We start from the raw sequence: 17,166 nt of genomic DNA, 5'->3' as shown, positions 1-17,166 counted from the left end.
TTTTTTTTTTTGTGCGAATTATTTTTGTGCGGTATATGAAAATTTCAATCAGATCGGGATTCAATTGTCGAAATCGTTGATAAAACGGAGAAAGTTATCTTTAAAATGAACGAAGTTATCTTTAAAACGAACGATTTTTTTTTTTTTTTTTTTTTTTTGATGCGGTCCCTATATACTGCACAAAAGCAGATTTAGGTGTATTTACATACTTGTATCTGCTTTTAATAACAAGGCATATGTACACAAGATGTTTCAACAATGAAACAAGCTAAAATTTAGTTTTAATAACTTACACAATTGGCTAAAATGCTGTGGCATCGCGTCCAAATTTATCGTTCACGTGTAGTTTCTAACTTTTTCTTTTCCCACATAAGACCTTTTTCACAATCCTAGTTGATCATATAAAGTGTTCAATATTTGATTCAAGTTTTTCTTCGATATATGAAATGCTTAAATGTATAGTAAAAATTGGTAACTTATTTATTTTCAAATTGAAATTAGTGCATAGTATTATTCCAATAATGCATAATTTAAGTGTATCTTTAGCCAGAATATTCTTTCATACACGCGAAATAAATTCGTGATAAAATTTAGTGATTTCCAACGTTATTTCATAGAGTAAAAACCGAAGGCGAATTCAGCTTCTGGTTTTGGAAAGGGTTTATTTCCGGAAGAATGGGGGGGGGGGGGGGGGCATAGGTGTCATTTTTAGTCCTAAAACAGGCTGTGACTGCTGTTTTCGAAGCAAAAAAAAACCCAAAACGCTGCTTTAGGTTAATAAAAGCGTCAGAAAGATTCCTAACACTTTACATTACATTCGCAGCTTTGATTTACATTTTACTGTACACTAGTTATTATGGTTAAACTAAAGCATTTTTTATCTCTCGTCGCCCACGAACCCCAATCATTCACTCTTGGGTGTTCCAACATTTTTTCGTCTCGTGTCCTTAATAACTCATTTATCAGAGTTCATATTTTCCAAAAATATATTAACAAATCTTGCTTTTTTCAACAAAAAAACGCATATTTTTGTCTTCGCCATTTTTTTATTTAGTCGACTGCTAATCTTGATGATTATTGCGAGAGTTTGAAATATCATGTTTAAGACTTAAAATACCAATATTTTTTAAAGCATAAAGAGCTTAGAAATATATTGTAAAATAATGTACAATTCTGCGCTAGACCCAGAATGTTGCAAGGCCGACTGCGCAGTTCAACTTACCTCATCTAAGAGGGAGATTTTGGAGTATAATGCCTTTTGAATTATGACTTGTAAAAAAATCGATTCATGTTATACTTATGGCTTTACTCTTTTCTGGTGTTCTTTGTTACATGGACGCAGAAACCTGAAAATCATTATTTTTATTATTTCTTTCTGTTTCCGAGGCAAAACTTTGTGCTAAATACAAAATGTCAAGATTTTAAATTGATACTTTGGTACTACAACATTGTCCTTCAGAAGTTATTTATTAGCAACTGTATTAACTTTTACAAACTATATGAAAATTCTTGTTAAGGTTTTGAAGAATTGATGAAAAAAAAAGGTATACAATTTCAGTATTGTTACTTGTCATAGCTGTAATTAACAATCAAGTTTTTCAGCAAGCTTAAAGGTGCCTTCAGCCCCTCTCCCTACTCTGGGGATGAGATTTGACCGGGAACCAACAACGAAAAAAGTTTTTTTTTTTTTTTAATTTGACAGCTTAAAAAATGTGATAACTAAAAGTGTTAAAAATTGTGTCTGCACTATCATAACGCGGGACTTGCCAAATGGGCGATAAATTTCTCATTCTAGCATTTGTCATCATTTTAGGCTTTTAGTATTGACTAAAACTTTTTTTTTCTTCGTGCAGTTGCATTGACAATTTAATTTATTTCATTAAGCATTCAAAAATACCCCTTTTCTTATTTTTGAATACATATTTTGCATTGCTTACATTTAGTTCATTTATATTTCAGAAAAAAAAACTTGTCATTGGTAACGAGTAATACAAAAATTTTAGAAAACAATATTAACAAATATCAGATCTTTTCAGAATTCGTTGTTTTGTTTTGCAAAATCCACGCTTCGTCTCCGACAAGAAAACAAAATTTTGAAAAATCGTTTGCATTTAACTTATTTAAAAATCTTTTTATTTTTTAAACAAGAAAACCGCGGAAGTATTACCGCTTTTGAACTTCTGGAATACCAACGAATTTTCATTGCTATGCCAATAAGCAGAGTGGTTTTTTTTTCTTTGAAGATAAACGAATAAATAAAACTAAGTTTAAAGATTTTTAGAATTGTATAATTAAATTTTCTTTATAAGTATATACACAAAACTGAATATTTTATTCGGATTTAATAAAAACAAGAAATTAAGTAATATATTTATTCATAACGTTTGAATAAACTAATCATGCACAGAATTTAAACTCAAATAAATGCCAAAAAAATAAACTAATGCCAAAAACCTCTAAATGAAGGTTCTACTCCAGCCACAGATAATTCTAACGATATGTTAATCTACGTGTGTACCCTTTCAATGATATTTCCATCTTTTCGATAGAAGCAGCACGCTTCTACAGCTATCCATTTCCGCGATAACTCAACTGTTGAACAGGTACAGTGGCCTGACTCTGCATCGATTATCCGATTGTTTTATCTCGGATTTACACGAGCGGAGAATTTTATCTCTTAGACAAACAATTTTTTGGTGGCTTGTTGTTTTCTTTTTTACTTCTTCATTTCAAATCTTTCATTTTTATTGGTTTCTCGTGAGCTTGTATTTTGGGAAGTATCCATGTTTTTTCGGCATACGGTAACTTTTCCTAAAGTAATGTTTTAAGAGAGGTATTTGCTACTACCGCAGTCTTAAAATGTTTTTCAGAATTATTTGTTTTGTTTTGCGAAATTTCAGGCTTCATCTGCAAGAAGACAAGAAATAATCTTTACTAATAATAAAGCTGAAAGTCTCTCTGTCTGGATGTCCGGATCTCTCTCTGTCTGGATCTCTGTGACGTGCATAACGCCTAGACCGTTCGGCCGATTTTTATGAAATTTGACACAAAATTAGTTTGTAGCATGGGGGTGTGCACCTCGAAGCGACTTTTCGAAAATTCGATTTTGCTCTTTTTATATTCTAATTTTAAGAATATTTTACCAAGCAAATTATCATAACGTGAACGAGTAAATTACAAAATTATCATAACGTGGAACCGTAACATGGCTGAGCAAATGGACATAGCAAATCGGCGAGAAATTCACCATCCATTATTTGTAAATATACAGGTGAACCAAAAGACCTTTTTAATTTTCTACTACGGGCAAAGCCGTGCGGGTACCGCTAGTTTAGAATAAAATCCTTTGCCGTTTATTTATTTAAAATTCTTGACATAGCAGTTCATGAATAAGCTTGGTGTTTATAGAAAAGAGCTGGTTATGGCAGTCTTTGGCAGCCATTAATCGTTTTTCTCTCCAGTTCTTTCTAGGGCATTAACGCATCCATGATCACTCGCATCGCTTCCATGACTGGATCTTCCTTCACGTACGAACCAGAAAGATTATTTGATATTCATTTTTAAGGCATGGCTCAAAACATTCAATGTTAAAGTTTTTCATTTTGCGTCATCAATGTCGGTATCCTAGTTGGTGTAGTACTTTGTCGCTTCTAAGAGTGAGTTTCCAGTGAGCTCTGTGAGTTGTGTAAGTTTTATGACTTTACTTCTGAGAAAGAGCTCTGGAAAAAATCGCCAAAAATGTCTCCAGTGGGCCAAACTCACTTTTTAGCATGCCAAAATAGTTTATTACGTGTTATTTGCAATCTAAGGAGTTTGTCATTGAAAGAGGGAAAATTTTTATCTGTTTGCAATGCCACGTCCACGTAAAATCAAAACTCATCCGTGCCAAAACAAGAAAAAATATATAGACGTCAAATCTTAAACCGCGCATAATCAAGTCCACGTAAAATAAATCCTCGTAAAATCTGTATCTCAGAACCAAACTAGCTTATCAGTGTTAAAAGAGCGCAAGTCCCATCCTTTGTATGTACCAGGCCAACGTTTTCTCTCTCCTGTAAAGTAGCGATTATTTAACTTACGCTAGTCTGGCTTTGAGGTACAGACATGAGGGTCTATTGTACAATAAAGCTAATAATAACAATAAAGGATTCGCTTGCAGTCTGCTAAGTTATTGAAATATGAAATAAGTACCTTTTAATATTTTTTTTTTTACTATTTTATTTCATTCACTGTAATAATTTTGGGAAACGTCATCAAAACTAGCATTTTGTTCTGATTTTCTTTTTAAACTGCATTAATTTAATTTTATTCACAGTTTAAAAACCTGATTTTTATGAAACTTTCTGTAGGTACTTCACATTTAAGTACAATACTCTTTATCATGGGCATTTAAAGAAACCGAACTTTTTCATTTTGAACTCTTCTTCACTTTTGATTGCTGAATACTTTTAATGTTTGCAGATGATATAGCCATAGTTGCAGCTAGCATTTATCCTTTTACTGCCAGTTATTATTTTCCAAAACAAAATAACTTATCTACAGAAGTGGATTACATTTTGAAGATTTGAGCTAAATACTGATAAAATTAAACAATTTTATTCTATGACTATTATAAGAAAAAATGTACAAGTACTAGGTATAATATAGGTATTGAAGTACAGCTGTAAAATAAACTTATAACCATTTTCTTTACTTTTCTTTCTTTCTTTTTTTTTCTTCAAAACCTGTTAAGTTAAAATTTAAAACCGTGAAAAAATGTGGACATGAGCATTATTTGCGTATACAAAAGAATTAATGTGGGTACATCATTTGCATCTATTCCTTAAGAAGTCACTGACGTCAGGGGTGCTCACGGGGGTATGAGAGGGGTCACGTTGCAGACTACGTAGTATTAATATTTTAAGGGAGGATTTTAGAGAATTTTTTTATCCCATTTTGGGAATTATCGTTCTGACGGGAGGAGTAATACGTACCATTTGAGGGGCTGCAACATCACCCCTGGGGGGAGGGCACTCCGTCCTACTTCCAAGTGCTGTTTAAGCTATTACAAGAGTCATAATGTTTAACAGTCAAAATTTTGTATAGTTTTAATTTCATAAATCTTAACAATGTTGTTAATTTATTATTATTGTCCTATATAGGAGTATGTGTTAATGGCAAATCGCAAGACAAACTGATTTCATGTCCACCAATGACACCTGACAAGCAGCTAATAGTGCATGAGAAGAACGACTACGCTTTTGACAACCCTTACTTCAAAGATGACGAGACTGACGCCCCCACGTCTGACACCGCAGAGAAAGGTAAGATCTTACAGTTGACCCTTTCTTCAATGTTAAATTAAATTTGGCAATTAGGCTATTAGGTGTTCAGTGTGAAAACATTTCTTCCCCCATGTTACCATTTTGGGAGGCAAGCAATCTACCTTTCATGATTAAAATGAAAGATCAACTTTAATAAAGCATGAATTGTGAAGAAAATACTACGAATAGCTACCACAAGGCCCTTCATCAGTGCTAAAAGTGTTCAATGCAAAGCAAAAATGTCGTGAGTGAACTGAACACACATCAATCAAAAAGACACTGGCAGGCCCGTCATTTCAAGGTTTCCCGGGGGGAGGGGATTGTATATACCCAATACATTTTATGAGAAAAAACAACAAGATACATGCAAAAAGGCGTAATTACACTGTTTCCGAAATCCGGGGGGGGGGGGATCCTCCACCCTTATCCCCCAAAGGTACTGGCTTAGAAACTGGTACGTATCCGAAATCAGGCGGATCTACCTCTTAGCTTTTCTTAGCTTATCTTTTTAAAAGAGGTTTTGAACTCAAATTTAGTTAGACAAGGAAATTAATTTATTGGTTTGGGTGATGACACGAAATGTAGGCATCAATTGTGTAGTTGGATTTTTCGACTATAATCTCCTCTCTCATCCTGACGCAGCCGGTATGTATTTTTAGGGCGAGATCCCGCTAGGCTTGACCTACCCTGATCGAATTTCCTAAAATTGCTCATTTTTGGGCACTTTTTAGGCCCCTGGCAACCCCTAATTTAGCTCACTCGCAACTGGTAAGCAACTTTGTTTTAGCGTTTTATTTGCAGCTTTTACTCTTCATTTATGACAACAATTTCCGGAAACTCAATGAGGGGTAAATTATCTCCGTCATTGAAAACCTTTTATCCCCTGACAACCTTGATTAGCGACCCGAAAAAGGTAGGTAACCTTGCTTAAGCGTTTTATTTCCATCTTTTACTTTTCATTTATGATAACGATTTTTGGAAACTCGATGAGGGTAAATTACTCATTTTTAGGCACCTTTCAACACCTGGCTACCCTGATTAGTTCACATGAAAGAGGTAGAAATTCTTACTTTCGTGTTATATTTACAACTTTTACTCTTCATCTATGGAACAATTTTAGGAAACTCGATGAGGGTAGGTCAAGCTTAGTGGAATCTTAGACTATTAGCAACATTTTCATTGACCTGAGGCCGTTTCCGGCACCAACGGAAGGACAGTTTGTAAGCTAACACGGATACAATTTCAGCAGTATTAACTAACTTGCTTTCATGACAAATATTTGAAACAGGCATCATTATCCTTACGTAGGACTATATTTCAAAAAATTTATTCAACTTCTGAAAATAAAGCACATAAGAATTTTTTTTTTTAGGAGTAATGGTAAATTCCACTGTAATAAAACTAATTTTAGAAATGGTTTAAGGCGAATAGAAAATAAGTTCTTTAGTTTTTCAAAATTTAATGGAAAAAATTTAGTTTTAAAAAATACAAACAATGAATGAGTTTTACACAATAAAATATTGATCAGAAGTAATAAAGGGGTTTCAGAACGGGCCCGTCATTTGAGCATTCATGAAGGAGAGAGGCAAGTCCCTTGGATTTTAAAAACAACTTAATCATGAATGTCGCATGTCATTTATGTTTTCTTCCTCTTAAATGCATTGCGTACATACCCTTCGCCCCTCCCCCCCCCCCAAAAAAAAAACTTTAAAATTATGGACCTTTTTCACTACTAAAAAGGAGGCAGCAATTTTACTTCAGCTTTTCTAACTAAGCGATGCCGTGGAATACCTATTAGGTTAGTTTGAGATTGTAATGGATACTATTATCCTTAGTGTGAAGTGCCTGTGCTCTATGCCTCACGTTTTGAAGATCATTTAATGTGTCATTTTGTATGAATGAAAACAGGAGGTGAAACGTGATTGTGCGAATGAAACGCACACGACATACAGACCTGGAATTCTAAGCAGATATTTGTTTACCTGGTGCCGTGATCACGTTTAAGAAAGCTTCTCAAACAGTTTTAAAAAACCGAGATATGCACAGCAACGCTTGGCGATGGCGATAAAACGCTTCATTTACTGCTCGCCAACCTTGGGAAACGCATAAAGTGATAGCTTTCATTATCGTAATGTGATTTTTTTTTCCAGCAAATGATACGGCTGGATTTTGGTAATTCCATCGTAAGAAAAATTCCACTTCGAGTTTCAGGAGATAGCGCAATGTTTCTTAAATTGCGCTCCGTGGAACCCCTGGGTCCCATCGATATCACTCAAAAGTTCCGCGAAACTTGCTGTTTAAATTTAAATTATTTGCCTAAAAGTTCTATAAAAATAAAGTTTCAGTGAGATTTTAAATCTTTTTTTTTCTTTTTTTTTCGAATGAATAGCAGAGAAAATATTCAAATTCAATCTATGAGAAAAAAAATAGCAGCAGATCTGATAAACTTGACAAGAGAGTTCAATATTCATTAATTACATCTGCAATAATTAAAAGAGTATCACTCATCTCATTAAACATTTAAATTTTAAAATGTGTTTGATGTGAGATATTTCAAGAAGTTTTGCGTTTATTTTGGAAGTTTCTTTTTGAAGACAAATATTATTTGAACTAGAAAATCGTCCGTCAAGGTATCACGGGTGAATATTGCTTCTACATTTGAACGAATCAACTGCCTGTATGGTGATAGTTTAATGGTTGAAATTTTAACCTAACACCAATGGTTTAACCCCGGCGTTAACTGTTGGCCACTTTTTCGTTTCTTCATTCTCCTAAAACTGCAGTTTTACCAGTAAAACAGTTAAGTTACCGGATCCAGTTCAGCCTCGTCAAAATAAAGCATTTCCCCACATGTCAAACATTGCCAAAGAATATTATCAAATTATAAATACCTTACTGGATTTTTGGTGATTCAACAATAAAATAATGTCGTCACGCATCCTATGGTACGAGTTTCATTGTTGGTGACGTCAGCGTTACTCGGTTAGTGATTTTGGGAATTAATACAGGAGGATGCAAGTTACCATTTTCAGAAAGTTGAATTCGAACTATAACGCAGAAGGAAAACCAAAGGTTTCGTGAAAAGAAATAGCCATTAAAAAGAGACCCAGTTATCAAAGAAATTATGAAACGCTGAGATTGAGTTTGAGTTACTGCATTAAAATCAGAATACCTTGTAGTTAATTAAATGCTGGAAGCATTTGATTGTTTTGGTTCTGGGAAAGAATTTTAGCCGGAAGCATATTTTGTGGTTTGGGAAATATATACATAGCCTTTTGGGGAATGATTGCGCATGTGAGCACTAGAACTTGCAAGAGATTCTTTGTTTATCAATTGCATCTTCAGTGTTTTGGTGATTTCTTTTTAAAATATTGTTGATGATAGTACATTTTTGTTTCTGAAAGACTTATGGGATTATTATCTGAAATACGGGTCCATGTTTTGTCTCTAAGATTTTTAATGCGGAGCAGAGCTTTTTGATGGCTCAAGAACATGTGTGGAGTGCTTTACATAGGATCAACTTCACGGGCTCCATATGGCCCGTGGGCTGTAGGTTGGGAACCTTTGTCTCAGGTAATAAGTTTTACCACTATAGTTTCTAGAATTTCTCCCCAGTATTATTTGTTTTATCATACCAAATTTTTTTTCTTGGGTGAGGGGGAACTACAACTCCTAAACCCTTGCGTGTATATATTATAAAGTATTAGATTTCCAATGCGGTCTTAAGGGTTAACCACCACATCCCCTCCTTCGGAGTGCCGCTATCATAGAAGCATCAGACTCACCTCGGATAAAACTTTAACTTCCAGACATTGAGGAATAAATACTTCAGTTGATCTTCCGTGTTCTGACTTGCGTAATTTTTACAGACATATCTAACCAGTTGCAGGCTGCAAAATGGCACTATTTCTGAAGGAATTTGTATTATATGCAGCATTCCTCAGAACTTCCTCTGCAAAGGTGTTCTGATGGACCGTCTTCAACAGACTTCGGGAAAATTCTTTCGTACCACATTAGAGGCCTCCAACCTGCAACTTGCCTAGTCGGTTATTTCTGGTTTAATCAAAAAATGCAACTGTTGTACACCACATAACAGGCCTCCGACCTGATACTTGCCCATTCGGTTATTTCTGGTTGAATAAAAAAGTGCAACTGTAGTACACCACATAACAGGGGCCTCCGACCTGCTACTTGCTCATTCGGTTATTTTTGGTTTAATGAAAAAGTGCAATTGCTAGTGTGGGCATTGATCTCCGTCGAGATATTAGACTGTAAATTCGCATTATATGCAGATCCAACTACAAGATCTACCACAAAGAGGTTCATTTGAACTTTCTTCAACGGACGTCCGGAATCATCCAGGTTTATAAGCGATTTTGTTTTGCAAACCGTGAATCACGAATGTCTTTCATGGCACCTCTCCGTTAAAGGTGACCACCATAGGGATAACTGGTGACGCCATCTTTCGATGAGTAAGTCAGCTATCATCGATCTGTGTTAGGAACAATGATGATCTACTTACTAGGTAGACCTCAATGAATGATTATCGATTTCGTAGCACTAAAAGCTTTTGGAAAACAAATTAAAGAGTTAACTTGAATAATGGGCCCACGAGTAACATTCCAAACCAATAACTACGCGAACAAATAAATTAATTAATATGGCGCACCAAATCGTTAACTTTTTTCACTTCAAATTAATTGCTTGATGAAGAAACATTCATTAATGCATGTATACTTGCAAGAAGTTTGAAACACCAATCTACATTTTTTAATTAAAAGTGTGCCAAACTGCGCCGTATCATTTTAAAAGCGATAAGTGAGAATCATTTTCTACGCCCTATCAATTGGAAAACCAGAAAATACATTTCGACATGTTTTTCTCACCCATGAGGGATTGAGGTCCCGTCGTCTGCGCATGCGCCCGCAAAGCACGTGCGCGTGTTTGTATGCTGTGGTATCGAGGTGCATTCCTGCGTCAGAACGAGCGACCAACCGTCTGTTGTTGCTCGGAGTATCACGAGATTTGTCAGCCCGGGGCCATCGCTGGAGCGGTCTGTTTTGGCCACTGGGGCCTATCTGAACGTACCCAAGGTCAGCGCGCACTCGCTTTTTTAAAGTCACGGAAGGACGTGCGCGGAATTATTAAAAAGATGGGGAAGAGAATCGAACCCTCCCTTCTTGGGGAATGGTGTGACACTCGCTGTACCTGTTCTGTCTATCTGTCGGCTTCCGAGGAAATGGTGCCCGTAGAGCCATCAAGCCCTGTTGCGAAACGAACTTGGGACAAGTGATTTCATTTCAATGAACAAATTGAAATGATTGAAAATGATTTAGTATCTGTAACGTTTGGGAGGGGAAAATAATTTTGCTTACTAGACCGAAGTAACTATGCGTCACAACCCTAGCTGATCTGGATAGAGGCTTATGTAAATCCATTTCCACACTCCAGGTTTCTGTTTTTGCCCTTTTTAGTGCTTGCTGCCCAGCATCTCTTTACTGAGAAAAATGAAGTTTTCAAAAATAAGTACATTCATGCTTTCAAATTTTCTTGAAACCTTTTGTTTCAAATATGAGTACCCATGTTTTTAAATAGTGTGCTGAATTATATCATACTCAAAAATGAGTACATAACTCGGTTAATACTCAATTTTGAAATTATTACATATTCAAAAATAAGCACAAATACCTCAAAAATGAGCCCATGTTTGTTTGAGTATTTGAATGTTTCAAATTTGAATACCACATAGTCGGCGCAATTTTGACTCTACAATATGTTCAAATTTGATTACATTTTCATCATTTTTGAAATTGTTGTTTTTAGAGTGTTGTTAAGGTTGCAATAAACATTTCGCCAACTATGGGGCTAATCGGTTTATATATCTGTAATTTAGTATCTGTAACGTTTTGGAGAGGAGAATAACTTTGCTAAAAAGAAAGAAGTAAACATACATCTCAACCCTAGTTCATGTGGATTAAGCTTTTGCGAATCCGTTTTCACATCTCAAGTTTTTGTCTTTACTCTTTAAGTGTTTCCCAGCGTCTTTTGGCACCAATGGATTTGTATTTTCTTTATACAACTTTATAACTCATACTTTAGTTCAACAATAACTTTATTTCAGTGTAAAGCTTGTATGGGACATTAAATGTATTGACAAAATGCACCTCCGCACTATTTAGAGGTTTTAGTTTCGGAAGGCATCTCAAAAAGAAAAAACCTCTACCTTCGAAAATCAGCCAAAAGATGCGGTAGTGTAGCAGTGCAATAAAACACTACTGCATTATTTTGGAACTTAGTAGCGTGCCAATTATCATCGTTTTCAAAAACGAGCAAAGTTGTCCCTCATGTTTTCTTTGCAGTTCCCTCAAAGCTTAAAGATACTTTTTCCTTCATTCCCAATTGTGGTAAAATTTACCAGTAATTTCCTTGTTTCCATTGTATGAAAATATGCAAAGTGAAAACTCCTCTTTAGACAAGGAATATCAATTTTCATATTGGTAATCGCATCGTTTTCAGCTACTGCCTCGCCCTTAACCTTGACCAAAATGAGCCGGGCATCAGCATTGTCCGTCACATTTTTTTCTTCTTCCCCCTTCTACCGCCATTAATGAGTTGCGTAAATCCTCCCCACTCGCCACCCAGATTCGGGCAGCACAACAAAAGGTAATCAACGGTTCGGCAGCGACTCACGTAATTTACACGAAACGCTTGGCTGACTTGTTTGACCTTACATATTCAGTCCCAGGTAGAGACAAATGGGTGGGCTCCTCCTCCACTTATACGCTTGGACATCATTAAATACATTCTTCAGGAGCGTCATTGTGTGTCTTGTCTTAAATTTCAATGCCAGTTGTCGTATGTACCTTTGTATCTTAATCGGAGAAATTTCGGTTAGGTAAAGAGACGAAGAATTTACAACAGTGTCTGGTTTTCAAACAACCCTTTAAAGCGGGGACCGGCAAGTAACTTCAGTTCGGATACTTTTGAAAAAAACATATGGAGGTTCTGAAAAGAACCCCTCTTATAACGCCCTTAGCGCAAATGCGCCCCAATGGAAAGTCATGGGAGGTCACTGTGACCTTCCAATAATTTCCTTATTCGACAAATTTTGTCTGACAATTCGGCAAAACTTGATTTTTATTCGCCAAAATTATCATCATTCGGCGAAATTTGGCGCTCCATTTGGCAAATTAAGAATTTCAGCCCTCCTAAAATCTTAAGTAATCGAGGCGCCATTAGCGCTAAAAACTTAAATCAGTCACGCAATATTGCTACAAAATTACTAGAAAAAGTGATAAACTGGCGCATAAAGATATTGTAGTCCACATAAAAATATTTTTAGATAATTTATTTGGGTAATTTATATTTTCAAAACATTTTTGCGTGGCGGTCCAGTTTTTGACCTTCCGTGGTCCGAATCTGGACCGCGGTCCGCCAGTTGCCGACTGCTGCTTTATAGGTTCATTTTCTTCCAGGGCTGCTGAAAGTAAAGGTGGGACCCTTGTCTGTTTGGACACTGGGCCTCCTCCCTCCATAAAACGTTTAAAGTTTATACTTCTACGATTCTAAACCGGGCTCCGAGTCGGGCCCCTAGTTTCTGACTAATCTGACATGGCGTTTCGTCAGCCCTATTTTCTTCATCACTAAATAAATTTTTGGAAACCTCGTTGTGTGTACACTTTCCAATTCTAGTACCAGATCCAGATGTCTTATGTACGTAACTTCGTATCAATTCCGCATAAAATTCGGTTTTGTGAAGTGACGAAGAATGAAGAAAAACATCTCCATAACGCTTTTAAGGATCTTTTCTTTTAATCTTAAATATATTTTGTGGAACGTTATTGCGTACCTTGTCTCAAATTTCAATGCCAAATGTCGTATGTACATTTGTATCTTCACCGGAGAAACTTGAATTTACAAGAATGTCGCATTTAAAAATAACCTTTTAAAGAGTCATTTTCATCATCATTAACTATATTTTTCTGGAATAACATTGTGTACACTGTTATAACCAGGGGTTCCAGACGAGTGAAAATATTCCCTCTAAGGTGAAAGCATAGTGCCTGAAGGTGCAATGCAAGCTAGAAAATAGAGCAGAGGAGCCGAAACAGCATGCAATCACAAAAAAGACTCATTGCGCATGCGCTTTTGCCTTAGACATACATTCAAAAACCACCTCAATATGGCGGACAAATGATGATTGCATTTGTGTGTCTTTCACATTGAATGAAGTACACTATTGGATTTAAACACAATTTTCCTTGGATTAATTATCCGAAATTACAAGTAAGTACAGCTTTTGATCACTTTGTAGCTTTTAGGGCTTTCAAACATAGTTAAGTGGTTAAAAGTGCATTTATTGCTTTTCAGTTACCGTTACTGTCTTTTAGTTTCCGTTAACCGTTACTATCGTGAAATTTCCATCATTCAAAACGCTACTAAAAATATCTGTCGTTATTTTCTTGAGTACTCGATAAGCAGCTTTTATTAATCATAAAAGAAAAGCTATAAGATATCAATAATCAACAAGTGAGAATCTTAATAAAAATGATTCTTGTGGTACGTAGATTATAACAGAAAGCTAGCGAAAAAAAAATCTCTCTCAGTCTAGCCTTTTTTTTTTTTTTTTTTTTTTTTTGGCTTTTTCATTCAAGTGTTAGAATTATTTCCTATTAGCGGTTAATGTCTGGATAGCGTTATAAATTTCTTTTGGTTTTTTTACCTATCGAAAAACTTCATGTGCATTTTATTTTGTTACTCTTGATTAACGTTTATGAAACGATTTTGTTTTTCCGTAACTAATATCCCTGAATATTTTTGGCTCTTCATGTAAATAATCCATAAGTACAGCTATGCTTCATTTTCGGAATGCGTCAAGGATTTAGCAAATGTATAATTTCTCACATTATTTAAATAATTACTCGTCTTTAAATTATAACGATTTGTGACAGATCTTTGATACCAAGTAAAGGGGTAGATATTTATTGTTTTATTAATTCTTAACATTACTTTTTGTAAAAAAAAAAAAAAAAAAAACTCGTCAGAGCTCTGAATTTTTCACATGTTTTTAACGGCCCCAGAGTTATTAATATTATTTATTTTATGAATTTTTAAGAAAACGATAAAGATTTCACTGGTTCGCAAAGTTTTTCATTTGCTTTTACCGCGCCTGTGAGTCAAAAGAGGTTGAGAAACACTGAGTTAGAGCAATGAGCACTTCTTAACTATGTTGAAAACTCTGAAATATAATCAAATGCTGTAATTACATGTTTTAATCATTTCCAGTATCGAGTTCAATGTAAAAAATGTCCAAAACGAAGAATATCATAAATCAAAACAAAACTTAAAAAAAACCACAACTGTATTCAAAAATGCACACAATACGGGGGAGGGGGGAGGAGGATCTATAGTAAGGGTGCCATTTCTCTCTCCAAAGGTTCCTTTTTTTCACTCCGGCTGTCTATTTTTTAAAAGGTGCCTGTTTTTCACCCTATTTAGAGGTGCGATTTCGGCTCCGTATTGGGTGTCGCTGGTGAACAAGCGTTTCTCCCCTGAAAGGTGCCGAATGCATCCTGTAGTTTTAACAGTGTATCTTGTCTTAAATTTTACTGCCAAACGTCTTTATATCTTTATGTGAGAAATTTCGGTTATGAGTAAAGTGATGAAGAATTTTCAGAAATGTCTCGTTTTAAAATAAACCCTTAAATGGTCATTTCCTTCATCCTTTAAGGTAGTTTTCGGGAACGTCATTGTGTTTCTTGTCTAAAATTTCAACTCTCGTAAGTAACTTTGTATCTTTACCCGGAGAAAAATCGATTAGGTCTCGTTTTCAATAAACGCTTTCCTTCTGGTAGAAGCACATTAATTTATTTAAAAATTGAAATTCCTTTAACCTTCCGAAAGCAGAATATCTCCAGGGGGTTGGGGTATGACAGTCGTTGCTTATCCAGGATTGGCACTGTGTCTTAAAATCACGAACTCCAGGATTTTTAACCCTCAACCTTGTTAATTTTAATAAAGTCTAATTGAAGGGCTCGGGGCAAAAACGTGATAAGCCACACTTTTGAAAAAATGTGTTTTTTTGTTCTAAATGGGCTGCTTTGATAATTGAAACAAACATGACAGAAAAACGTATCTGGTTTTAGTATTGAAGAATGTATAATATCTATAAATAATATTTAAATAATTTTTTAAAAGTTGGAAATTGGCCTACCGGAAAAAAAAATCATGTGGGAATTCACATTCTTACTCCGAGCCCTTCAGTTCTATTTTACTTGGTCTTATTTCATTATGCAGTGCTACATAAACTTGTCATTTTCTGCAACATTGACGTTTCTTGCACTTAGTTTGAATAAAAGACATGAATCTACTTTGCAGATATTTTTCGTCAAAGAGGTTTGTAAAAATAAAGATGATAATAGCCCGACTCTCAACTTAAAATAACTGATAGATGTTATAATAGACGCCGGCTGCGGATTAGGTGCTATTTATGGTTTCTCCTCGAAGCACTCAACTGCAGAAAAAAGCCAGACGTCTGACTGCCCTGTATTTTAAGGAAACAAAAATCAATAATAAAAAAAACCTAGTCGACATTTTCTCTTTAAAATCTGCATAAAAATGTAACTATTTGAGCAACTTTTTGTTGTTGCAACCAGTAGTAGGGAGATTTAGGGTCAAGTGAAATGGTGAAATATTCACTCTTTTTTTTTTAGCGGCACCAAAAATCGATACTTACGTTTTAATATTTTGTTGTTCGTCAAAAGTTGTTGTTTTTTTAAATTTATTTTTTGATTACAAAATGATAAAGTTATTGTTATCACCAGTTTGAATATTAGTAGAGACCTGCTAATATTCGATGCAGTATTTATTTATTTAATATTCAGCTCAAATTTATTTTTCGTATTTTGTACTATTAGTCAAGTGCATGTGGAGAAAAGTGATTACTATCAAATTTCATTTTGTTTACTTATTTAAACATTTATTAAATAACTTACGCATTCATTTATTAATTATTTCATTTACATTCCTTCGTTTGATAATTCACTTATTTATTCGTTCATTAATTTATTTTCTTATGCTTTCTCTGGGGGTTTTTTTTTCACTCATTTTTTTCTCATACATTAATTAATTTATTTATTGGTTTGTAATGCATTCATTTATTCGTTTTCTTTTATTTACTCATTCATTTGATCAAAAATATTTTTCAAAAATGTAAAAAAAAAAACATAAAAAGTGTATGATCTTTTATTATTTTTTTCAGGAGCCCGTTTTTTTTACAAACATCTGCTATAACAAGAAATTATCGCGGTCTATTCGTGCTATTTATAAGCGAGTTCGACTGGTAGATTCGACTGCAGATAAAAAAAGAAGCAAAAATGTAAAGAAAACAAAAAAAAAAAAAAAGGCAACCAAATTGTGTAATTTTTCTCTTTCATAATAATTTTTTTCTAACGTTTTCATTTCACTTCGGAGCTGAATTTCATTTAGCTCGAACACAAAGAAATTGAACTAACACAATTGCGAAAGAAAATCTCTTGTCTGCACTCTCAAGGGAGAGGGGAACCACAAGGAATCATAGGTGCGATTATGAATTCCTCTACCCCTATAAACCCCCCAAGAAACAGCCCTTTTCTGGGCAATCAAAAACATAAAAAAAAAAACAATCATAATAAGCTTAATAACAGCCTTTTATCATCGCAAAATCGCAGACGAACGATATCTAAGCAGAGCTCGTGCACTTCTCGATCACAGCGCCCCGGGGAGAAAGTGGGGAAAATAGAGAAGTCATATCTTCTCGTGCTAAAGGGAACAATTATCCCGTTGGAGTCCCATTAAAAACAAATCAGCTGCTACAAGAATTATA

General features: G+C 34.9%; 1 protein-coding gene across 1 annotated transcript in view; it reads left to right on the top strand.

Moving 5' to 3' along the window:
• The window catches only part of LOC129230591 (nascent polypeptide-associated complex subunit alpha, muscle-specific form-like), a 162,295-nt gene that overhangs the window by 70,748 nt on the left and 74,381 nt on the right, over positions 1 to 17,166 (top strand). Inside the window, exon 2 of the mRNA XM_054864996.1 lies at positions 5,142 to 5,303. Coding sequence (XP_054720971.1) covers positions 5,142 to 5,303 — 162 coding nt within the window. The remainder of the gene's footprint in view (positions 1 to 5,141; positions 5,304 to 17,166) is intronic.

The sequence above is a fragment of the Uloborus diversus genome, chromosome 9 (genome assembly GCF_026930045.1).
Source record: "Uloborus diversus isolate 005 chromosome 9, Udiv.v.3.1, whole genome shotgun sequence".
Taxonomy (NCBI): domain Eukaryota; kingdom Metazoa; phylum Arthropoda; class Arachnida; order Araneae; family Uloboridae; genus Uloborus; species Uloborus diversus.
Note: the sequence above shows the minus strand (reverse complement) of the source record. Positions and strands in the feature narration are given on the sequence as shown.